The sequence below is a fragment of the Nicotiana sylvestris genome, chromosome 6 (assembly GCF_000393655.2).
Source record: "Nicotiana sylvestris chromosome 6, ASM39365v2, whole genome shotgun sequence".
NCBI lineage: Eukaryota > Viridiplantae > Streptophyta > Magnoliopsida > Solanales > Solanaceae > Nicotiana > Nicotiana sylvestris.
The window spans coordinates 87874240-87900884 of NC_091062.1; the positions used below are offsets into that span (position 1 = coordinate 87874240).

Below are 26645 nucleotides of genomic sequence, written 5' to 3' on the forward strand. Positions count from 1 at the left end.
AGGTGATGTCCAGAGCTGTAACAACTATAGGGGCATCAAATTACTAAGTCATACCATGAAAGTTTGGGAGAGAGTGGTAGAAATGAGAGTGCGAAGGACGGTGTCTATTTCAGACAACCAGTTCGGGTTCATGCCGGGACGATCTACCACAGAAGCTATCCACCTTATTAGGAGGATGGTGGAACAGTACAGGGATAGGAAGAAGGATCTTCACATGGTGTTTATTGATTTGGAGAAAGCGTACGATAAGGTTCCTAGGGAGGTCTTATGGAGCTGCTTAGAGGATAAAGGGGTCCCGATTGACTATATTAGGGTGATTAAAGACATGTATGATGGAGCTAAGACTCGGGTTAGGACAGTAGGAGGCGACTCTGAACATTTTCCAGTTATTACGGGGTTGCACCAAGGGTCTGCGCTCAGCCCATTCCTATTTGCCCTGGTGATGGATGCACTTACTCATCATATTCAAGGGGAGGTGCCATGGTGCATGCTATTTGCTGATGACATTATTCTAATTGACGAGACACGAGGCGGCGTCAACGAGAGGCTAGAGATTTGGAGACATGCTCTTGAGTCTAAAGGTTTCAAGTTGAGCAGGACGAAGACGGAATACCTCGAGTGCAAATTTGGAGTTGAGCCGACGGAAGCGGGAGTTGAAGTGAGGCTTGACTCTCAAGTCATTCCCAAAAGGGGTAGTTTCAAGTACCTTGGATCGGTTATTCAGGGGATCGGGGAGATTGACGAGGATGTCACACACCGTATAGGGGTGGGGTGGATGAAGTGGAGGTTAGCGTCGGGAGTCTTGTGTGATAAAAAAGTGCCACCGTTACTAAAAGGTAAGTTTTATAGAGCAGTGGTTAGGCCTGCCATGTTATATGGAACTGAGTGTTGGCCGGTAAAGAACTCACACATCCAGAAGATGAAAGTAGCGGAGATGAGGATGTTGAGGTGGATGTGCGGGAATACAAGAATGGATAAGATTAGGAATGAAGATATTCGAGAGAAGGTGGGCGTGGCCCCCATAGAGGACAAGATGCGGGAAGCAAGACTCAGATGGTTTGGGCACATTCAGAGGAGGAGCACTGATGCACCGGTGAGGAGGTGTGAGCGACTGGCTGTAGTGGACACGCGGAGAGGTAGAGGACGACCTAAGAAGTATTGGGGAGAGGTGATCAGACAGGACATGGCGCGACTTCGGATTACTGAGGACATGGCCCTTAACAGGGAATTATGGAGGTCGAGTATTAAAGTTGTAGGTTAGGGGAGAGTTGTAAATATTTCTACATCACAATAGAGTGAGACTAGCCAGTTAGGAGTTAGACTAAGAATGTCATTGGTCATCTATTGATGCAGGGCTTTACCTGCTAGTCTTACTATACCAGTCATCTTTTTCGTATGTCGTATTCTGTATTTCATATCTATTGTATTGCTATTATTGTATTGCTGTTATTTTATTATGCATTTTTATGGTACTAATATATCGGCTTCTGTTGCTTTTTGAGTCGAGGGTCTCCTGGAAACAGCCTCTCTACCCTTCGGGGTAGGGGTAAGGTCTGCGTACATATTACCCTCCCCAGACCCCACGTGTGGGATTATACTGGGTTGTTGTTGTTGTTGTTGTAGATTCAGCTTGATATTAAATTATTATACAAATGTCCTTTTGTTCATAAACAATGTTCGCACCCAGATGAGAACATGCTTCCAAAAAGGTCCAGCAAAGATTAATCAAATTCAAACCTCCCTACAGTGCTAATTGTCCTCAAAGAGCAGCCATTTGCTAATAGTTCCAAGAGATCAACCATTAAGGGAGCATGATGTGAAAAAAAGAGTCAATACTTAACAACCAGATAAGGAGAAATAGTAAAATCTAATCACAGATGCATTTCAGAAATTTTATTTGCTGTATTTCACTACGATGGCTCCTTCCCTGGATAATGGCCCTACCTCTCCGGCTCTCCGATATCAGCCATATTGTAAATAAGACACCTGTGAAGTGCAAATATGAGCAAAAGGTAGAAGGACCTGAAGAACAACTCCACTGACTTTAATATGGAAAATACTAAGGTGTAAGCTAGAAAGGAAGAAACTGCATGTGCGCCTACTATACCAGAATTGCACCCCAAATCAGATGCACTTCAGGTCTTGCTCAGCCATTGTATATGTGACACCTTAACTTTCAACCTTAAGAAAAGCAAAAAGAAAATTGTAAGACATTAAAATTGAAGTTAAAGAGCTGTGAGCTGAAAAAGATTCATTTGTTTGTCACTGTCCATGGCCTATAGCTAACTTCTGTTGCTTCACTCCACATAAGTTTTTGGACTGGTCAAGTTAAAAAGAAGTAGATGTATGAGCAGCTATTCCCGAGCAAAATAATGCCACCAGAACATCTGCTTAGATAATATCTAAACCAAAGACAAGAAGACTCAAATGACTTTGCCGCAACAGGTCAATTTCCAAATAATATTATTACCAAGTGCTTGTTTTCATTTTTCTTTTGGGGTTTATGGGGGTTTTGGGCGGGGGGGGGGGGGGGGGGGGGGAGAGGGAAGAATATATCGCCTGTAGATTATATGTACATAATGAAAAGAACATTTAAGAAATAATTTCGGAAAAGAAAGCTACTGAACTTCTCCATCCTCACCAAATTCCCACCATTTGTGGGGTAGATCCAGGCACCCGTCTCTACCTTTAACTATCTCAGTTTTATGAGTACCAACTATAGCAGCAAGGAGCTTGAAAGCATATTCAAAGGCCAAAAGTCCCAAAACACAAACCAAAGAAGAGGACAGAAAAATAATCCAACTCACTGCACCAGAGCAAGCATATTCAGTTTAACATGTTCCACAAAACAGAAACAGGACACATAATGAACATACCTGTGAGTTACAGGTCCAAACACCTAGAAGAGAAGAGTTCAAAAAAAAAAAAAAAAAAAAAAACCTTGAAAAGAGTGCTCCATGTAGTACCAGCTTGACATAATCTTGACTAAAAACCTTTTGAACAACTTGTTACATGCATAAATCTTCAGGTATCATTTACTTGAGCAAAGCACAAAAAAGCTTACAGAAAAGACACCTATTCGGCTATTCCCCAACAGAAATATTCCAGGGTGGAATATGGCCCATGATCAAAACTCCACTCTTTCTTAGTCAGAACCACCTCAGGAACTACCGCTACTAATCTTGTACACAACTATCAGCCAGCAATAGGTGCTTGGAAGCAAATTCAAAGCCAAAACACAAACCAAAAAAAATATCAAACGAATTTGCCCGATTCATTGCAATGAAAATTTATTTAATACATGAGCTAGCCAGCAGATTACATTCACGTTTCCCACAAAAAGAAAAAAGAAATAGAACTAACAGAGCTGCCTAATAGTCATTCATCAAACACCAAAAAGACAAAAGTTCCAAAAGAAACATAAACAGATAGCTCCCTGATGTACCAGATTAACAAAACCTTGTAATTAGAACCTATAACACTACTTATAACAGACACAAACTATACAGCTTTCTGCTTAAAACTCCAGACGATAGCGGCCATAATCAAGTGAAGTTGCTCCTATGTCCTCCAAGATGACAACGAGGTACATGGGTTGGCAATGGACAGAGCGATCTAGAAGGTGGGGCCCGACCAAAAGGATTACCGGTATTATCAAACTGTGGAGGCAATAGATCATAATCTCCACCAATTATATGTGGCCTCCAAGGTCCTGGGAATGGATTAGGACCCCCTAAAAATCTCAGGGGATCAACCACTCTTCTTCTGCTTATCATCTTCCTTCTCTTCCTACTCTCCCAAGACTTGACAAACTTGTCTTTCCAATGTCCCTCGTCCCCTCCTCCCGATGTGTTGGCATCACCAAACTGCTCCACATACTTCTTCTTCCACAGATCATCACTCAAAGCCAAATATCGCAATTCAGAGCTCAGACAACTCACTTTGGCTATCTCAACACCGGGTAGCAACTCCAAAATCTTCAACTTCAGGTCAGTGGGAAGTCGCATAAAGCACGGTGGAAGCTCCAAACCAGACTTGTCACACAAATCAATCAGCAATGGCAACACAAGCCCATCCTTCACGTTCCTCCAAAACTGAAACACTTCCCTCTCCGGACAAGTCCCAAAAGCCCCATTATTTACTTCCTCATGTAATCCACAGTTAGCCCACACAACATTCAAGAACGGAACCAACTGATCCTCATTCAATGTAACTCTACGTGTGGAAACACCACCAGACAATGACCCGTGAGCAATAAAAAACTTCCCTAAACAATGAAACTTCAATTCAACCCTATGATGAATAGCCGCCTCAGGCAGGGTGTAAAACAGAGTCATTCGAGAAGGTGAAGCACCCGAAGGCCAATAACATTTCCAAAACTGGGATCCACTAAGTTGAGTAAAGGAAACAGGGTCAAGGAGAACAAACCCAGATTCTACAAAAACAGCGTGAAGCGCAACCACCAACAGCTTATGGTCACGGCCGCCGTCATCGCTCAGCTCATCCGTGAACACTTTCCTCAAAAATCCAGGTACAGGAAACGACTTCGTCATATTCACATCAACTGACATGTCACTGTAATCGACCTCCATAAACTCTTCCGCTTCCTCTCCCTCAAGTATCGAATTTACGGGTTTCGTCTCAGATTCCTGGATAATTTGGGTGTCCAATTTTTTCATTGTTTCAGGTTTTTGGATAATTTGAGTGTCCAATTTGATGGGTTGAGATTTGGGGATATGGGTTTTAGTTGAAACTGAAAACCCATTTGGCTTGAAAGTGAAGAAGATAAGGTCACCGGAGGTAATACCAAAGGATTGAAGCGTCTCTTCAGAGGGTGAAAGGTCGTCCTTTCCGTTGAGAGAAAGATGAATGGAATTCGATGAAGATGAAGATGGAATTGACTGAGAGATGCGTTGTTTCAGTTCATGAAGAGTGCAAGAAGAAGACGGTATGTCGATTTTTAGGGTTTCTTTGGTTTCGAAGCATCTGATTCTGAGTTTCATGGTGGCTTTGGCTGTGGACTTGGATTTTGTTCGGAATTTATCAAGCCGTCGGTGGATGGAAGTCGGAGGGTGTATTTGAAACAACAACAAAAACTGGGGAGGCTAATATGTACACACGTTATCCTATCCGAGGGGCAGGAGCGTATATTTGAAACTTTTCTTGAAAAATAAGTTATTTTCTTATTGAAATATTAATGATTTTGTCTTTGATTGATCAGTAGTAATTATTTTTCGCGTTTTTCCAGAATTAAATTTTTCATTGTATTAAGCGAGACCAGAATTATAAAGTTGAGACAATGGGAGACGAGTTGGCACATCTTTTTGGCCAAGCTTCCTATTTATCTATTTTCTCTTTTTTTTGGTCATTTCTCTTATTTTTCCAATTAAATAATCTATGTTTTTCATCCATTTAAAAGTAATAAATTAATTCACTATAATCTGATAACTGAAAAAACTCACCACTTACTAATATGAAAGTTAAAACGATACATCACATTAAATGCCTTTTTGTAACTCACACTACATTGATCCTTCGACTAAAATACGATTGATGATAGGCTATAATTGTGTATTTTAGTCGATTATTACACTCTAATTTACTGTATTTTAGTTGAGTTTGCGCTTTAATCGCTAGTGTTTTGCACTAACGGTGTGTTTTATGCCTTGTAGGAGTGATTTCGAGCTATATAGATGTTATGGAATGAATTCAAGGGATTTGGAGATTTGAAGTCTGAGTAAAAGCCCAAGAAATTAAGTCGGGATCGTATTCGGGGATCAACGGATGATAAAGCAACAAAACGAAGACTCGAGTAGGCATATTGCGTACTGTCTAGTAAAATGCACATCACTTTTTGCTCAGAACTCCATTTGGGCTCCACAATATATGGTTGGAAAGCTAACTCAAAGGGCTACAACTTCATATTTTACGTTTTTTCAAATTCCAAACGGAACAGGGTGAAAAGCGCGGTCGAAACTGAGACCGCGGAGCTGAGGCGGGCTGAGGCAATATACCTGCCATATACGGCGGTTGACCGCGTTTTGACCGCGGCCGCGGCAGTCCAGACGTGAAATATTGTCCTTTTTCGCATAGGAGAAGGTATAATTATTTGGGCCCGACCCTACTTGGTATATATACATGGAAAAACGGTATTTTTAAGGGTGGGACACACTTTTGACATAAAAATTAGACCTAAAGAGGCTAAGGAGACCGAGGATTCGACCTAAGGAGTCAAGAACACAATAGGAGCAAGGCGGGAAATTCTTCAACGAGTTTTTCCTTCCTCTTCCTATTTTTCATTGTTGGTTATGATTTTTAGTATTGTACTTTTACATACTATTATGAATAGCTAAATTGTTATCTTGGGTTTTGATAGAACCTTTTGTAGGATAAATTCTTGTTATGTTTTTATATAATTGAGCCGTAGGATTTCTCTACTTGTTCAACTACGTGTTTATTGCTGTTGATTGAATGGTCATCGATTGACTGTGCCTATTTATTATGTGTTGCTTGAGAAAGGATACATATTTAGGTGATTATTGAACAACGTCACTCCTAACGTATGTGAGAAATCAATACAGTGGGTTTAAAGGTAGGTTTAGAAATAACAAAGCCTTGACGTGGTCATAATGAGCAGTTAGATAAATCCAACTAGCGTAGTTCGAGAGAATATATCTAGTAAATTGTTGTAGTTGCTCGAGAGAGAATTACGGTACCTAAAGTGCTCACGATCAGTAGATAATACATTAGCGAAATTGTAGTGAATATAGCTAGAAGGATTCTGATAATTGGGGAAATCATAACTCTAGACCTCTTTAATCTAGTCTCCAACTCTTTGTCTCGTTAGTTGATAATTTTACCGTTTTCTAGTATTTGCTAGTTAATTAGTTAGAAATATAAATCTCAATCTTTATAATTTAGAAAATTGTTCAAACTTGTCTTTTTAGTGATATTAAACAAATATAGCTAAGCCTTAGTTCTTTATGGGATTCGACTTCGGACTTTTAGACCGAATTATATTTGCAGCGACCGCTTATCCTTTTTAGGACTAGAGTTGGGCGTGATCAAATTTTGGCACCGTTGCTGGGGAACTAATAGTGTAGTTGTAACTGTACATATTGCTAGGTTTCGAGTTTGAACTTTTCTTTTGTTTTGTTTTTTTTTTGTATTTTTTTATAGCTATTGATTTGAGAAACATGACATCTTGGAATTATGGGAATTTAGGTGTAGATAATTCTACTATTGATCTCCATACATATTGTGAAGGAAACCACCTGTGGCAAAATTTTCAAAATGTTCCTGAGAGCGAGTTATGTGCACCAACTCAATCTTATTTGTGGAATGTGTGTGATGTGTGTGGTGGTAAAAATGGTCACTTTTATGGTTGTGCTTATATTTCTTATCTTTCCCCAAACCCTTATTATGATGGTTCTACCTTTTCTTGTGAAGTTAACAGGAACAAAGAACCTGAAGATGCTGGCCTGAAGGAGATCAAGGATATGTTAAAGTGCCTTTTGGCACAAAATAATGAGAAACAACTGCAGATAGAGAGGCAGGAGGCAACTATTCGCAATTTGGAAGCTCAATTGAGTCAAGTTGTTGGAGTTGTTAATGCTCAACAAGCCAATATTGGGGATAGTAGCCAAGAAGAGCATGAATTTGAGGTGTTAAATAAGGAGTTCAGAGTAGAACATCAACAACCTAGCCAACTACAATTTGAGGATGTCGATGTTGAAGAAGTGAGACTAGAGTCAACCAAGGACTTTGAGGATACAAATTTTGTTGATTCTAGTATTATTGATGTTGAGGATGTTGAAAGTCCTAAAGTTCACGTGTTTGAGCGCATTGGTCCTCACTCCAAACATTTTTCCACATTGGGCTTGGATGATGATATGGAAATAGAGTCATCCGAGCCGATTGAGGAGTCAAGGAATGAGGAACAAGGTGCCTACAGTCTGGAATTCTTCTTGCCAGAAAGTCAGGACTACATACCTCATCTAAAAGCCAAGAAGTGTAGAATTGTACAATGGTTGCTTGGGCCAATTAGATTTGTTCCTCCACCCCTGGAACATAGCCGAAAACTTGATGCCAAATTGGGGGTTCAATTCATAAGCTCGAGGTGGAGGCAAAAAGTGATTTGCGTCGTGCGACGACGTTAAATCAAGCGCTTGTTGGGAGACAATCCAACTTTATTGCTTTCTTTTAATTTTTTTTAATTGTATTATTTTTGTAGTGTCAATTTTTTATTTTCTAGGAGCATGGAAAGTAAAGGTATTGGAAGGATGCAATAACAAACCAAATGGTTGGAACTAAGTGTGAGGTACCCGCACGAAGGACCAAACTTGGGAGAAATCTGAGTACCACATGAGCTGCTAGTGCTTCGGCCTTTGGCCTACCAGGGAGTTTCTTTTACCCTCTTATCAGTATGGTGTGCGTTGGGGACAATGCATAATTTTAAGTGTGGGGTGAGGATATTGTCTGAGTGACTTTCTATGCTATTTTAGTTGTGTTAGTTTAATTGAATAATTTTTTTTTTAGTAAAAACGAAAAAAAAGGGATTAGACTTTTCCCGACGATGGATCTATTAGACAATTTTCTTGAGGGATTTAAGTCTAAAGAAAAAAAACACAAAAAGATTTTCTTTTGTTAGGTAGTGTAGCAATTACCCTTTGGTTTTTCTTTAAACTACGGTTCTTTTTCAAGGGTTTTATTTGAATCGGGTGTAGTTAGTTTTTTTAGGAATAGGACCATTGTGTTGTGTTTTGAAATGAAGCAATATATCTTGACTTTGTTATACCTTGAGAATAGTGAGTACTTTGGTTGTGACGCTTAAGCTCAGTTTTTGACTGTTGTATAAGTACCTTAAATTGTATGATCTTAACCTTTCTTAACTGCTTTGACTAGAGTGTCTTGATGAAACCAATCCTGAGTGAGTTATGTGCCATGTGTGTGTAAGGATTTGTTATATTCTGTGCATTGCATTTGATACCTAGAACTTGCCCCGTGTGTTTGCAAAGCGAAATAGTGGTTTTGTTCAGTCTTGGAAGTGATATAGGCGTTTCTTTGTTGAGCCAGATATGTATATTTTATCCGCCTAATTGTTATGTATCGTAGTTAACCCCTTTGAGCCTGTAATCTTGTTTCTTTGGAAACCACATTACAAGCCTTACCCATTTGTTCGAATTAACTATCTATTTGAACCATTGTAACCTCTCATGAGCACTTGAATTGTTAATGAACTTTGTAAAGGTTAAAGTGTGGGGTGGTTGGTTTGGCTTTTGAGTGGAACAAATTAAATAAGGAGAAAGGTGCACTGTTTTGAAAAAGTAAGAGCCACTTGAATTAAAAAAAAAGTAGTTGGATTGTTGTGAAAAAAAATTCCTTGATAAGTGATGGCTCTTGATGAAAGTGCGCTTAAAAAAGAATGGGGTAATATACATTGATGTGAAGGTGGAGTTTTGGTTTGACATAAGTATTGTGTTTGAATGTTAAAGTATATGTATTAAAATTCTTAGGGAGGTGTAGTCACTCTTATATATAAATGTATCCTACCCGTCCCGTAGCCTACATTATAATCAAATAAAATCCTAATTGATCTTAGATTGATGAGCTTTATTAGTGGAGTAATACACTACGGGCAAGCTTATGGTGCATCTTTTGTGGCATATGAATATTATTTCTGAGAGTGAGTGAATTCTTTCTATCTTGAATTCCTAAGTGTTCTTAAATTTTAATATGTGGAACTACTCTCTTTTGTTGTGTGAGGGCACTTGATTCATGGAGGAAAGGTAATGTCAGTGACCTCTATGTTAGAGTAAGTAGGTGAGTTGTGAATAATGCGTGGTATTTGTGAGTCAAATCTTGAGGTGAAGATGTTACGCTTTTGTGCTTAGTCTATTTTAAATATTCTTGGAGTGATGAGTTAGGAAAATTGTTTAAGAAGGTCGTGTCTATATAAAGGTGTAGTTTGATTGCTCGAGGACGAGCAATGGTTTAAGTGTGGGCTGTTGATGATAGGCTATAATTGCGTATTTTAGTCGATTATTACACTCTAATTTACTGCACTTTAGTTGAGTTTGCGCTTTAATCGCTAGTGTTTTGTACTAACAGTGTGTTTTATGCCTTGTATGAGTGATTTAGAGCTATATAGATGTTATTGAATGAATTCAAGTGATTTGGAGCTTTGAAGTCTGAGTAAAAGCCCAAAAAATTAATCCGGGATCGTATTCGGGGATCAACGGATGATAAAGCAACAAAACGAAGACTCGAGTAGGTATATTGCGTACTATCTAGTAAAATGCACATAACTCTTTTCTCAGAACTCCATTTGGGCTCCACAATATATGGTTGGAAAGCTAACTCAAAGGGCTAAAACTTTCATGTTTTACGTTTTTTCAAATTCCAAATGGAACAGGGTGAAAAGCGCGGTCGAAACCGCGGAGCTGAGGCGGGCTGAGGCAGTATACCTGCCATATACCGCGGTTGACCGCGACCGCGGTAGTCCAGACGTGAAATATGGTCCTTTTTCGCGTAGGAGAAGGTATAATTGTTTGGGTCCGACCCTACTTGGTATATATACATGGAAAAATGGTATTTTTAAGGGTGGGACACACTTTTGACATAAAAATTAGACCTAAGGAGGCTAAGGAGACCGAGGATTCGACCTAAGGAGTCAAGAACACAATAGGAGTAAGGCAGGGAATTCTTCAACGAGTTTTTCCTTCCTCTTCCTACTTTTCATTGTTGGTTATGAATTTTAGTATTGTACTTTTACATACTATTATGAATAGCTAAATTGTTATCTAGGGTTTTGATAGAACCTTTTGTAGGATAAATTCTTGTTATGTTTTTATATAATTGAGCCGTTGGATTTCTCTACTTGTTCAACTACGTGTTTATTGTTGTTGATTGAATGACCATCGATTGACTGTGCCTATTTATTATGTGTTGCTTGAGAAAGGATACATATTTAGGTGATTGTGAACAACGTCACTCCTAACGTATGTGAGAAATCAATACAACGGGTTTAAAGGTAAGTTTAGAAATAACAAAGCCTTGACGTGGTCATAATGAGCAGTTAGATAAAGCCAACTAGCATAGTTCGAGAGAATATGTCTAGTAAATTATTGTAGTTGCTCGAGAGAGAATTACGGCACCTAAAGTGCTCACGATCAGTAGATAATACATTGGCGAAATTGTAGGGAATATAGCTAGAAGGATTCCGACAATTGGAGAAATCATAACTCTAGACCTCTTTAATTTAGTCTCCAACCCTTTGTCTCGTTAGTTGATAATTTTACCGCTTTCTAGTATTTTCTAGTTAATTAGTTAGAAATATAAATCTCAATATTTATAATTTAGAAAATTGTTCAAACTTGTCTTTTTAATGATATTAAACAGATATATCTAAGCCTTAGTTCTCTGTGGGATTCGACTCCGGACTTTTAGACCGGATTATATTTGCAGCGACCGCTTATCTTTTTAGGATAAGAGTTGGGTGTGATCAATGATCCTTATAAATCTTGTATTACTGAATGCTGCGTTCAAGTAACAACACTGGGACAACTATTTCTGTGAAGAATTATTATCTAGGGAGGTGGAGCAGCTTTTCAAGGTGTCGACTAGCCATTCCTATGATAGGTTTCTATGGCTATTACATGATGTTGTTTCATTTAATATTTTCTGCAGTTTAGAATTATTAAGTGAAGAAAAATTTCAGACGTTTGTGTCCTTATTTATCTTCTAATTTTTTTTTTCATATTTTCTTCTTCTATTTTTTATGTTATAATTCCTTTTGTATACTAAAAAGTTTTTATTTATTTATTTCCAAACTAACAAAAAAGGGTTTGCTCTCATCAAGGTAAGTTTCAATTATCTTCTCTTCAAATACACCTGTAGATTACATGATCAGTAGTTTCGGATTTGAATGTTATGAATTCTATTTTCTAAAAGTCAAATTTATCAAATGTCTGACTAATATAATTTCTTCATTAATAAACTAAGGAATGTTGAATATGTAGACAATCTGATATTTCTGGTGAAAGACAAGAACCTGTGAATTTACTAGAACTTTTTTGAAGTGTATCATTGATACTGCATATTCTGTTTAAAAAGACTATTCAAAAATATGCATCAATAGCAACTCCTTTGATAGCTGTGTAGACAATAAATTGGGTCGAGAAAATAAAATCAAGACCGAAAAATATCGCAACAATTGTAGTATTTTATTTCGAATATTTGAGTGTTACAATCTCTATGAATCCTCTGATTCTACTTTTCAATAGTAAATAAATTCAAGGGCGGCCTTTGAGCTTGATCTTGAATCTATGTTTGTTGCCACGAACGATGATCTTGTTCATGAGCTTGAGCTTGATTGCTTGAATTTGACCTTGATTTGTTCTTCGTTCTTAAACTTGAACTTGATTTGTTCTTCGTTCTTGAACTTGAAGCCTGAAACTTGTGGAGGAATTTGCAGCGTTTGATCCACGAGCTCTTTCTTGCTTCTTGTTATAACTTCTGGTGTCTTTTCTGAGTTATGAAGACCCCTATTTATAGTTGTGGAAGGGAAGAGCTGTGATAAGAACAAACTCTTTCCGACCAATCAAATTCAAGTGTGACATGACTGTATTTGATTGGCCAGAACAAGTTACTTGCACACGTGGCGCGATTTCATTGGCCTTTTAGTGTGACTGGACATGCCTTGTCATTTTGACACGTGGCATGATCCTATTGGCTCCTCCGCTTGACTTGGCGCGCCACATCATTTGACACGTGACACCAAACTGGGTCTCTAGGAAGATGACATCTTGGGCTTAATGAAGTGGGCTCATCACTTTAGCCCAATTAAATGGGCTAGCCCAATGGATTAAGACTTATTTATTTAATCCATATATATTGGACTTATATAATTAATTCAATTATATTAGCACATAATATTTATTTGGACTAATATATTTAAATATAGTCCAAATTATTTATTGAATTTAAATTTAATAAATTTTACATGCCTACAAATGCCCCTGCTTCAAGTCTTGTCGGATATATTTGTCAAATATTGAAAGACAAGGATTGAAGTATTACGACTAACACCCCTTTGTTTTCTTTTTCCAAGGAAAGTCATATTTTTGTTTACATCTCAATATGCAGCTTTCAAGATTAGGTAAACAATTCTGAATCAAGTACCAGATGGATTCCCTTAGGCAAAATTTACGTAAACATGGCTTTTTGCCTAGCATGGACTTGAGTCTAAGACCAAGTCACATTGGTCTTGAATTGTTTCTCAAAAATAGTGCAATCTCCATTTAGAATCCAACTTCATTCAAATGCTTATTTAGAATCCAACTTCATTCAAATGCTTAGTTAGACCCCTACTTGAATTATGAAATACGTGTATTACTATTTTCGAGCAGTAGTCAAATTATTACATTCCAGTTCAAGTTTGAAACTACTTCTTGGAGCCGCGTCAACAGATGATCCCACATCGGAAGTTATTCTTTTAAGTCGTCTCTTCCATGCCTATATAAACCCATATGCTTATATTTGTTAGCATCAATTCGCATTATTTGCAAGCCACTTGAGTCTATTTTTGTGGACTCGGAAGCATTAACGCGAAGGTAATTTCTTCTTCTTTTCTTGTGTTTTCTTCTTTGTTGTCTTTTTTTCTTTTTTTGTAGGTCAAGTGAGAAGATATGTTCTTGTTCAACAAGATAATCTATACATGAAGACGACATTCTTAGGGTGTGAGAGGATGTATACTCATCCCTGCCCAAATATCAGAGGGATTACTTTCATGGCCCGACTACCGGAGAGATTACTCTCAAAATGACCCGATTCTTGGAGAGATTACTCTCAATGTGGCCCAATTCTTGGAGAGATGACTCTCAAAATGGCCTAATTCTTGGAGAGATTACTCTCAAAATGGCCCGATTCTTGGAGAGATTACTCTCAATGTGGCCCGATTCTTGGAGAGATAACTCTCAAAATGGCCCGCAAAATGGCCCGATTCTTGGAGAGATTACTCTCAAAATGGCCCGATTCTTGGAGAGATTACTCTCAAAATGGCCCGATTCTTGGAGAGATTACTCTCAATGTGGCCCAATTCTTGGAGAGATTACTCTCAAAATGGAACTCATATGTCCACCTTAAGATTGGAAAGTTATAAAGCTTCAACTCGAAAACGACATCGACTTGAACACTTGGAAAACTTTGAAGATTTGACGGACTTGAAGACTTCAACTTTTGAGACTTGGATGGCCTAAATATTTCAACTTGAAGATCAACGGATTTGAAGACTTCAACTTGAAGACCGACGGACTTGAAGACTTCAACTTTTGAGACTTGGAGGGCCTAAATATTTCAACTTGAAGATCAACGGATTTGAAGACTTCAACTTGAATACCGACGGACTTGAAAACTTCAACTTTGTTGATTTCAAGAAAACTAGACTTCCAGATTTAGAACATATCCAAAATTCTCAATCAAACAACTTTAGAATTGTCCCATATAATATTTTGAAATCAATTTTATATTGCACCACGCCATCAATTCCAGGTTTGCGCAGCCTCACAAAAATTCATATCTTGGTATGGAAGCCTCGAGATTGGAAGATGTCTTACTTGCCATCAATCGAAATTTTAGAGCCATATTCTCACAAATATCTTGAGTTCATGTCTCGCTGAATTTGAAACGTTGCGCCAAGCAATCATTTCCTTATACTTGTGTTTCCTTTTGATGCCTCACTTCTCTTCCCCTTTTTTTCTTTTTAGGCAGAGGGCGGACTTGGAGGCCAACAAACTTGAAGGTTTGGCGAACCTGAAGACATAGAGAATCCCTGGACTTCAATGCAAATAATTGACATCCTTTTAAAATCGGTCCATTGAAGATATCAATTTACCAAGGACGTTTGCCCCCTTTAAATCAAATGAGATCAAAGTTCAACAGGAGAATGGCATTTCAGCTTGATTTTGCATTCCTCCATACTTCACTCGAACAACAATTGGGGCAATATGTATCTTTTGAGCTTATGCGACTGAACTTAGAATGAAACTCTAAGCTGCCTACGTACCCCGGTGAAGAGGATCAAGTCATACCGTAGTTCAGACTGGGTGATTTTTTTTATATGTCCTAACTTTTGCCTAGGCCGCCTCTTTTGAAGTTTTCAACCTAGCGGACTCTTTTTTTTTACGTCCTAACTTTTGCCTAGGCCGCCTCTTTCAAGATTTTCAACCTAGCGAATTTTTTTTTGGGGGGGGGGGGGGGGCGTACACAGTTTAGACTCATGCGGGCCAGGAGTGTAGCAACATGCAGTTTAGGCTCGTGCGTCAAGGAGCGTCATGACTTGCAGTTTAGGCTCATACGTCGAGGAGAGTCATGACTTGCAGTTTAGGCTCGTACGTCGAGGAGCATTATGACTTGCAACTTCATGGATAATACTTCTTCAAAAACTTGCCGTTGTTAGGGCCGATTCACATACCATCTGCATCAACCAGCTTGTAAGCCCCACTTGAATAAGCTTTTTGTACGACATATGTCCCATCCCATTTTGAAGTGAACTTCCCTACAGGTTTATGGGAAGTAATTATGGGTCTTCATAAGGCAAGGACTTGATCTCCTACTTGAAAGGATCTCGGACGAACTTTTTTATTGAAGGCGCGAGACAATTGAGCTTGATAACATTCAAGACTCTGTTGAGCTTCCAATCTCTTTTCATCAAGAACTTCCAACTCTGCTAATCGAAGTTGAGCATTTTCTTCATCAGTGATCCCTTCTTGAATAGCCAGTCGTAACGAAGGTATTTGACGCTCAAGTGGCAAGACGGCTTCGACTCCATAAACGAGTGAATAAGGAGTCGCCTGTGTTGGCGTGCGATGAGTCATTCTATATGCCCATAGAGCTTCTTCCATACGGTCATTCCAATCTCATTTGTATTTGGAGACAACTTTCTTTAACAAGTTGCATAGTCTTGTTGAATGCCTCAGCTAGACCATTGGCGGCAGCATTGTACATCGAAGACTTACGTTGCTTGAAGCCAAAGAGATCACAAATCATGTTCATCAACCTATTATCGAATGGCTTTCCATTATCCGTTATTATGTAATGAGGAATGCCAAAACAATAAATAATGTTTACTCGGATGAAACTTGCAACATTTTCCTTTTTTACTTCCTTAAGAGCAATAGCTTCAGCCCATTTTGAGAAGTAGTCAGTTGCAGCCAAGATGTATAGGTGCCCACCAGAGGACTTTGGCAGTGGTCCAACAACATCCAATCCCCAAGCGTCAAATTGCCAGGATGCAACAGTCGGGTGCAACACTTCAGGAGGTTGATGAATAAAATTCGCATGGAATTGACAAGACTTGTATCTTTGAGCGTAATCCAAGCAATCTTTACCATCGTTGGCCAATAATATCCCATCCTTTTTATATGGAAGTGGAGCTTTGGTCCGGACTGGTGTGACCCACATACCCCAGAAAGTGCCTCTTACAAAGCTTGGAGAGATTCTTCTTCTTCTTCTTCTTCTTCTTCTAGGCATCGCAAGAGTACTTCCTCGAATGACCTTCTATATAGAGTATCCTTATAGTAAAGGAAGCGAGGTGCACGACGACGAATTTCAGTCCTTCTCCTTGGATTTTCTAGAAGTATCCCATAGCATAAGTAGTCGATAATGGGTTGTCGCCATTCTTCTTTTTTAACTTCAGAAACAGCAACAAGATTCTTGAGTTCGTTATCTTCACCTTCGACCTCATTTGGCAGCGGTACTACCCATTTTTGGCAGACGGTAACTTACGCTTGGTCAGGCAGGGCTAATGATGAAGCTAGAGCAGCTAAAGCATCAGCCTTCTTATTTTCTTTCCTTGGTACATACTGAATAGTCACATCGCTGAGACACCCCATCAACTTTTTTGCGTAATCATGATATGGGCATAGTTCAAGCTTCTTGACCTCGTAACTACCCAAAAGTTGATTGACCACTAACTGGGAGTCACAAAGACTTGCAATTGCAATTGCTTCATATCAACGGTCATTTCAAGCCCAAGTATTAATGCTTGATATTCAACAACATTGTTGGAACAGAGTTGTGTCAAGGTGAAGGAGTAGGGCAAGACTTCACCTTGAGGAGTGACAAATACTATGCCAATCATGGCTCCCCCACGATGCGCAGCACCATCAAAGTATATCTTCCATGGAGGTTGAACTTCAGCGACCATTGCGTCCTCATCAGGTAGTTCATCAGTTAGCTCCCAGTCATCTGGTATCGGATGATCTGCCAAGAAGTCTGCCAATGCTTGTCCTTTTACAGCCTTTTGAGGGATGTACAAAATCTCGAATTATTGAAATTGGAGGTACCATCTCGCTATTCGATCACTAAGAACAGATTTTGACATCACAAACTTGATGGGATTTGCTTTAGAAACAAGACGGACAATATGAGCTTGAAAGTAGTGCTTCAACTTTTGAATTGAGAAGACTAGCGCCAAACACAACTTTTCAATTGGCGAATAGTTCAACACGTTAGGTGTCATCATCCTGCTCAAGTAGTAAAGAGAGTTTTCTTTCCCCTCACTATTTTCTTGGGCCAATAGTGCTCCAACAGACCTTTCCTGCACCGCAATGTATAGTATCAATGGCTTTCCTGGTATAGGAGCTGCTAAAACTGGAGGATTCATCAAGTAGGTTTTGATACTTTCGAAGGCATTGCTACAAGCTTCCCACTTGAAAGGAACGCCTTTCTTCATGAGGTGACTAAATGGTTGGTACCTCCCAGCCAGGTTTGATATGAATCTTCTAAGGTATGCTAGCTTTCCTTGCAGACTTTTCAATTCATGGATATCTCGAGGCTCAGGCATTTTCAAAATGGCATCCACTTTGGCTTGATCAATTTCGATCCCTCGATGTCAGACAATGAAACCAAGGAACTTTCCAAAAGTAACTCCAAAGGCACATTTCAACGGATTCATCCTAAGTTGGTACCTCCGGAGCAATTTAAATACCATCCTCAAGTCTTTCATGTGGTCGCCCTTCTCTCTTGATTTCACCACCAAGTTGTCAACATAGCATTCAACATTCTTGTAGATAAGATCATCGAAAATATTCTGCATAGGCCTTTGGTAAGTAGCACCAGCATTCTTCAAGCCAAAAGGCATTATCTTATAGCAATAAATACCCTTGGGGGGTGCGAAACACAGTAAGCTCTTCATCTTTTGGTGCCATACAAATTTGGTTATAGCCCGATGAACCGTCCATGAAAGACATTGACTCGTAACCAGTAGTAGCATCGATCATCAGCTCTGGAATAGGAAGCGGGAATTCGTCTTTGGGACATGCATTATTGAGGTCCCTGAAGTCAACGCATACTCGAATCTGGCCATTCTTCTTCCTTACAAGGACAATACTTGAAACCCATGTTGGGTATTTAACTTCCCGAATAAATCCAGCTTCAATGAGTTTGTTAACTTCAGTTTCAATCAAGGGAACCAAGTTCGGCCTAAAACGCCTTTGAGCTTGTTTAACAGGGCGAGCACCATTTTTGATTGCAAGGTGATGGACTGCTACTTTCGGGTCCAAGCTAGGCATCTCTTTGTAACTCCAAGCAAAGACATCCCTGAATTCTTTGAGTAACTCAATATAAGTGCTCTCTTCATCAGCTTCTAGTAAAGCACTTATGTAGGTGGGTCTTGGTTGCTCATCGATGCCAAGGTTAACTTATTTTAAGGCATCAACTGTCGTCTTCACTCCTTCTTCAAGTTCAGGTGGAGCATCTTTCACATCTTCATCTTCTTGAGGGTCCCCATCATTGAAGGATATGTGATAACACGGCAAAATATCCTCTAATTCCGCATTATCTCCCATCGAAGACGAAACACCATTCTCGCCTTGTACAATGACATGATGTGAAGAACCTACACTTTCTTCATCTTAGTCACGTTCCTTAGTGTAGACCACAGTGTATGGCTTTACCTTCAGTACTTCTTCACATGAAACCACCAGTTTTGTTTGTCGCCTCGTTCTAGAAGGAACCAAACTTTGGAAATCCTTAGAGATCTCCTGAATTTTGGGTGAAGCGGGTGTTCTTGTATTTCGATGATTTCTCTGAAACTTATTCCCCTTCTTTAATGGACCCAATATCTCAAATACAGAAGTTCTCACAGTTAATTTTCCAAGCCAATCAAAGACAGAAGGCCTGTTAAAAGCGGCAGATTTGTCTTCTACACTGATATAATTGCTACTCGCCCTTCTTATTGAGATGCGCACTGGTGACGGTTGCTTGTATCCCAAACCTTCACGTGGATTCCTTGTTGCAGCTTCTGAAGGGAGCTTCCCTAACTTTGACGGCTTGCAAATAGCTTGTAAGCGTTAGGATCGAAACCTTCATCTGTTTGCTTTGTAAGGAGTGCCACATTCTGCAAACGATTTTGTGCTACAAATCCTGCAAGCGGCTTTGAGGACAACTTAGTGCCTCAATTCGTTTTACCGGAAGAGTTAACTCCCTTAGCATCTTCGTTTGGAGATTATGTGATCCGCCCTCATCTTTTTTCCTTTTAGGGACATATTGGAGCGCGAGACTTACTTTCTTTCCATAAGATGTAATACCCTCTTTATGAGATTTATTCATGTTGGCGGGTACCTCCTTAGTAATAGTTTTGGCTTTACCAATAGTCACATCAACTCTTTTAGTTATGGGTTCGTCATTCTTGCTTTTCGTACGATCATCAACTTTCAGCTCCTTCACAATGTGGTTCTTCAAGTAGAACTTTGCATCGGCAAAGTGTGACTCAGCCTCAGTGAATAGCTCATCATCAACAACTACCGTCTTCTCGACTTTACCCTCGTAGTATTTTAAACATTGATGGTAGGTAGATGGAACTACTTTATTCTCATGTATCCAAGGCCTCCCAAGCAAAACATTGTATGAAGTCTTCGCGTCGATCACATGCAGCCATGCACTTGATTGCATATCTTCAATAGTGATTCCCAGCCTGATCACGCCTATGGCTCTTTGCCCCCCTTGGTTGTATCCTTGGATAATCACACGACTTTCTGAGAGTTTGTTTTATGGGAATAACAAGTTCTTTCACAGTGTGGATTGACAAAATGTTCACTAAGGATCCTCCATCAACCAAAATCCGATTTACCCTTTCATCGCGCATATAGCCAACCATGTACAATGGGCGGTTATGAGGAGTGTCACCTAGCAAAAGATCGTCATTTGTGAACGTGACCTTTTCCTCACAAGCATTAACTTCTTGATGAGTGGACTCGATGGGCTTTTCCGAAGGTGGTGCCAACGGTAGGTCATCACTCTTTTCTTCCCCTTTGTCAGCATGGCATCAAGAGGTATCAATGCCCTCATGGGAAATCTTCGTGCGGAACCAACTTGGTAAAAACTCCTCCAAGTTCACTGGATTTCGTGGCTTTTGAGAATGGTGCATCTCCACTTTTGCTTTCTTCAAATGCCTAACTAGATTCTTTTTCGTTGGTCTTTTTACCATCATCTTCCTTGTTGGTTGTTCTATTGATTCTTTTCGTGGGCTTCTTTTGTGGTGCCTACGACGAGTCACCAATGTCCAACCTGCATCGTTATCAAGTTGATTGACTTCAGCTTTGTCGCTCTCCAGTAATTCTTCATCTTTACTTTCTTTAAAACCACATAAGTCATCCGGACAGAATGAGCCAAAGGTGATAGAGACTTGGTTTGTACTTGCTTTCTCATCTTCAAGCACGATCTTCTTTTCGCGAGCCAAATCCATGACTTTATCCTCGAAGACAAAGCACTTCTCCAGAGGGTGGCTTACAAGTCGGTGATATTTGCAGTAGTTCGGGTCATTTGTTTTCCTAGCTTCATTTGGTCGCTTCATCTCCGGAAGCTCAATGAGATTTAACGCGAGGAGTTCTTCTAAAATGGCTGGCACATCAGAATCCAGGAATGGGTACTCTTTTTCCTGCATTTCTTTTAGAGTCAACTTTCCACTTGGCTTGTCTTGAAAAGAAGTGGATTTCATACTCTGCTTCTTGCTCACCTTCTTCGTGAACTTCATAGGTGATATATTGACATTCATAGCTTCTTTGCTTTCAGACTTGGGTACGAACTTGCCCCACTTCCTGACTTCTTGCTTGTCATTCACTTTGCGAGGTTCATAGATGGGTGGCCTTTCATTTTCAGCAGAGGCCATGCTCAATTCTATGTCATGGGCACGAGTTGCAAGTTCTTCAAATGTGTTAGGCTTGATACCTTGCAAGATGTCGCGCAATCCCCAATGCATGCCTTAGATGCACATCTCTATGCCTGAAGCTTCTCTAAGCCTGTCTTTGCAGTTGAGGCTTGCATTCCTCCAACGATTGATAAAGTCGATAACTGGTTCCCCCTTTTGTTGACGAGTATTTGTAAGCTTTATCATACTCACCGTGCGTCTTGTGCTATAAAAGCGATTGAGGAACTCTTGCTCTAGTTGATCCCAGCTGTCAATAGATCTAGCCTCAAGGTCAGTGTACCAGTCAAAAGCATTTCTTTTTAGCAAGCGGACAAACTGCTTGATGAGGTAATCTCCATAAGTCCCAGCATTGTTGCACATCTCCAGTAAGTGCGCAATATATTGCTTTGGGTTCCCTTTACCATTAAACTATTGAAACTTTGGAGGTTGATAGGCAGCAGGCATCTTCAACATATCGACCCTTGCAGTGTACAACTTTGCATATGTAAGGGAGGATTTGGCAGCAACTTCATATTTGTTCTTAATGGTTCCTTCGATGAACTCCTTCAGTTGATCGATTGGAATCATCCCTTTAGATGAGACAGGGATAGCCTTAGTGAATGTTGCTTGTCTTGGGGGAGAGTCATTCTCTAGAACTTCTGGGAGCTTGCCAGGTGCATGGGTAGATTCTTCTTCCATCAAGATTCCCACCCTGTCTGTTAGCTTGTCAATTCTAGCCTCTTGATTTTGCATGCATTTGGTCAAGCCAACGATTTCTTCCGTCAAGTTTACCAACTGCTCCTCCATAGATGAAGTGTTTGTCACCATGGCTTGCATGATTGTCGTGGATGATGGAGAATAGCATGTATTTTCACAAAGATTGATCCTTGACTGGCTCACGCTATGTGGTGTAAGTGGGGAGGATCCATCGTTTGAAGCATCATCATCTTCCTTCACAGCAGAGTGCTTGGAGCCGGAGAGGTCAAGCAGAGCAAGAGTTTTCTTGATCTTTTCAGCAACATCGCTTCCTCCTTCAGATGCATTTGTGGAAGATCTTGCTCCTTTTGAGGATGAAGATCCGAAAACAGGGGTTGATGCGGACGACACTTGGGGTACTTGTTGTCCTAAAGAGCTTGCTTTGCTCCTTGTAACTGGTCCGAAGCTTCCAAAGGTGACATCGAGGATGCTTTCCACATCAGCATAGAACCTGGAGTTAGCAGCCTTGGCGGATGTTGATCTGGAGTTGATTTTCTTCGAAGCCATTTCAATGTTCTTGAACTTTGGTGATTGAAAAGTTGAGATGAGAGGTAGATATTGTCCCACTGGGCATGCCATAATTTGTATACAATAAATTGCGTCGAGAAAATAAAATCAAGACCGAAAAATATCGCAACAATCGTAGTATTTTATTTCGAATATTTGAGTGTTACATTCTCTATGAATCCTCTGATTCTACTTTTCAATAGTAAATAAATTCAAGGGTCTTTGAGCTTGATCTTGAATCTATGTTTGTTTCCGCGAACGATGATCTTGTTCTTGAGCTTGAGCTTGATTGCTTGAACTTGAACTTGATTTGTTCTTCGTTCTTGAACTTGAAGCCTGAAACTTGTGGAGGAATTTGCAGCGTTTGATCCACGAGCTCTTTCTTTCTTCTTGTTATAACTTCTGGTGTCTTTTCTGAGTTATGAAGACCCCTATTTATAGTTGTGGAAGGGAAGAGCTGTGATAAGAACAAACTCTTTCCGACCAATCAAATTCAAGTGTGACATGACTGTATTTGATTGGCCAGAACAAGTTACTTGCACACGTGGCGCGATTTCATTGGCCTTTTAGTGTGACTGGACATGCCTTGTCATTTTGACACGTGGCATGATCCTATTGGCTCCTCCGCTTGACTTGGCGCGCCACGTCATTTGACACGTGACACCAAACTGGGTCTCTAGGAAGATGACATCTTGGGCTTAATGAAGTGGGCTCATCACTTTAGCCCAATTAAATGGGCTAGCCCAATGGATTAAGACTTATTTATTTAATCCATATATATTGGACTTATATAATTAATTCAATTATATTAGCACATAATATTTATTTGGACTAGTATATTTAAATATAGTCCAAATTATTTATTGAATTTAAATTCAATAAATTTTATATGCCTACAAGCTGCATATATGATACTTGTATAGTTGTCATCTCAATTGGAGCTCGATTCATTTTTGTAGCCCTTTTTATCAACTTTGCTTGGCTTCTTCCTTTTCCGTGTATTTAGCTTTTTTTTTTCATGGTCATGGTCATCATAGTATAAAGGGGGAGATATTTGGTAAAGTAGGTGAGAATTCAGCATTAATTTTTTGGGTGATATAGCCAGAAGGGAAAAACTCGTGAAAAAATAGAAAAAAGGAGAAATACAAAATGGTTCTAAAAATTTAGCAAGGGAAGACGCTTGAGAAGATTTTTTTTTAAAGAAGCTTAAATTGGTTATCGAAATAGTAAGTGAAATGTTAAGCCAGAAAAAGAAGACATCTCATGAAGCTTTAGCACTGTCTTTTTTGCACCTTTGCACCTAATCGTATTTCTTTTATGGGGTTTCCTCATATTTGTTGGACTTTAAGCCATTGGGCTTTAAAGTAGAAGAAGTGTGAATTGGAAATGGAGGGAAATAAAATGGAGGGATAATGAAAAAATTTGAAGAAGTGAACTTTTGTCTTGCACTTTGTCCCTCATTGGTGAGGGACAACCACATTTGTGTGCTTATATATAGAATCACTTCTTAAAGCTCTTAAAAGGAGTTGAAGAGAATGAACCCTTGCGCCGTCGTCGTCGCTCGCTCGCTCGGCTTGGATTTGGATTTGGATTTGTCAAATGATCGATAAGATTATTTTTTGGACAAAATTTATTTAATTATTTAATAATTAAATGCCAAATCACTGCTGAAAATACGCCAGAATCCCGCTGAAGGTTCAGAGGGTCTCTCTGGCAACCGCGGCAGGGAGATTCAGAGAGCCTCTCTGACCGCGGTTCTGCCGCGGTCGCGGTAGAACCGCGACATGCAGCGTATTCTTCTGAAAAGACACTTTTTCCAGACACCTCTTCTGATAATTGCTTATAAATTCTGAGGCAAGGCTCCATTTTCTACACACGAAAAATACTCCATAACTTCTTTCTTTCTGAATATACTTTATCCTAATTCGCAGTATCTCTCTCTCAAATTTGTAAGTGTGATTTTGCTCCGTTCTTTGAGTTCGTTGGTATCCTGCAGTTTGTATTGCCACTGTTGCAGGAAGGTTTATTCCGTTTTATCCTGGGAGGATTTAATCTATTACCTTGGCAACTTGCGAGGGGGTTAAAATTCCTTAAGGACGCACAAGAAAATTGTGGACTCGGAATATTTCAGATCCTTTATTGTTTTCTAGATTTCTTTATTCTTCTAACAGTTTTATTTTCTGATTTTTGTTTTAACACAGTAACGCTCACAAGCTTAAGGAATTTTAAATTACTAACGTTTCTGTGTTGATTATTAAACTGTTTTCTATATACTTTGTTGGAGAGTAAAGCCTTGTTGCTTTCTACTCCTATAATTATTTCTGTCCGATTTAAAGTACATAAAAACTTTGCCGGAATAATAAACGTACGGATTTGAAGTATATAAAAACTTCACAATTGTTACGTATTGTATGCTTGGTTTGGTATTCAGTTTGAAGATATCAAAACTTCACTGATTTAACAAGTTCTGTATTATTTTCAAATTTACAGAAATATGACGAATGAAAACCAAACTAATGGAAGTGTTGCGGGAACGGGTGCTACTGTTACGAGTGCTGCTGCCTCATCAAGCCGTTCTACTCCTGCTCATGCTATGGCACCGGCAGAAAAACGCGGAAAGTTTTCCGGTATTGACTTCAAACGCTGGCAAATGAAGATGCTCTTCTATCTTACTACGTTGAGTTTGCAACGTTTCATCAAGGAGGATCCTCCGGTCATGGCTGAAAATACTCCGGATGATGAATGACTTGTTGTAACTGAAGCATGTAAACATTCTGATTTCTTATGCAAAAACTACATATTGAGTTGTTTGGAAGATGGCTTGTACAATGTCTATAGTGTCATGGAAACTTCAAAAGCGTTATGGAATGCGCTTGAGAAGAAGTACAAGACTGAGGATGCCGGACTTAAGAAGTTCGTGGCTGCAAGGTTTTTGGATTTCAAGATGATTGACACTAGGTCAGTCATAACTCAAGTCCAAGAATTACAAGTCATTGTGCATGACCTCCTTGCTGAAGGTATGACCCGAATCAATAATTTTATTAATAAGATTTATCTTATTATTAATTATGAATTTGTTATTGAAGGTATGGTCATAAATGAGGCCTTTCAAGTCGCTGCTTTCATTGAGAAGTTACCTCCATTGTGGAAGGATTTTAAGAACTATCTTAAACACAAGCGGAAGGAGATGATACTAGAAGACTTAATTGTTCATTTGAAGATAGATGAAGACAACAAAAATGCTGAAAAGAAGTCACGTGGAAACTCGACAATAATGGGGGCAAACGTTGTTGAGGAGGCGCCACAAAATAAGAAGAGGAAGAAGGCTTCTGGACCAAAGAATTACCCAAGCAAGAAAAAGTTCAAGGGTAATTGCCACAACTGTGGAAAATCTGGGCATAAGGCCGTGGATTGTCGTGCGCCAAAGAATGATAAGAAGAAAAAGAATCAAGCTAACATGGTTGAAAATGAAATGGAGGACTTATGTGCCATGTTGTCTGAATGCAACTTGGTAGGAAATCCAAAAGAATGGTGGATAGATTCTGGAGCCACCCGCCATGTTTGTGCTAACAAGGAGTTATTTTCTTCTTATGCCTCCGCAGGACCCGACGAGACAATCTTCATGGGAAATTCATCTACGGCCAAAATTGAAGGAGTTGGCAAGATTGCGTTGAAGATGACGTCGGGAAAAATAGTGACTCTAAACCAAGTCCTCCATGTTCCAGAAATTCGCAAGAATCTTGTGTCTACCTCACTTCTTGTCAAGAATGGATTCAAATGTATTTTTGTTTCTAATAGTGTTGTACTTAGTAAGAACGATGTATATGTAGGAAAAGGTTACCTAAATGAGGGCCTTTTTAAGCTAAATGTAATAGCAGTTCCTATCAATAAAGTGAATGTTTCTTCTTACTTACTTGAGTCAAACACTTTATGGCATTCGCGTTTAGGTCACGTAAACTTCAAAACATTGCGGAAGATGATAAATCTAGAAGTATTGCCAAAATTTGATTGCATTAATTCCAAATGTCAAATATGTGTGGAATCAAAGTATGCTAAGCATCCTTATAAGTCCGTTGAAAGGAATTCAAGTCCTTTAGACTTAATTCACACAGATATTTGCGACATGAAGTCAACACCATCTCGCGGTGGGAAAAAGTATTTTATTACTTTTATTGACGATAGCACGAGATACTGC

The 26645-nt window shown here is 39.4% G+C and overlaps 1 protein-coding gene across 1 annotated transcript; it reads right to left on the reverse strand.

Moving 5' to 3' along the window:
• Nucleotides 1–3253: 3253 nt before the first annotated feature.
• LOC104248476 (F-box protein SKIP22-like) lies at nucleotides 3254–5127 on the reverse strand. Its single transcript, XM_009804736.2, has one exon. The coding sequence runs from the start codon at nucleotides 5001–5003 to the stop codon at nucleotides 3546–3548; it is 1458 nt and encodes a 485-aa protein (XP_009803038.1). The 5' UTR covers nucleotides 5004–5127; the 3' UTR covers nucleotides 3254–3545.
• Nucleotides 5128–26645: the final 21518 nt, after the last annotated feature.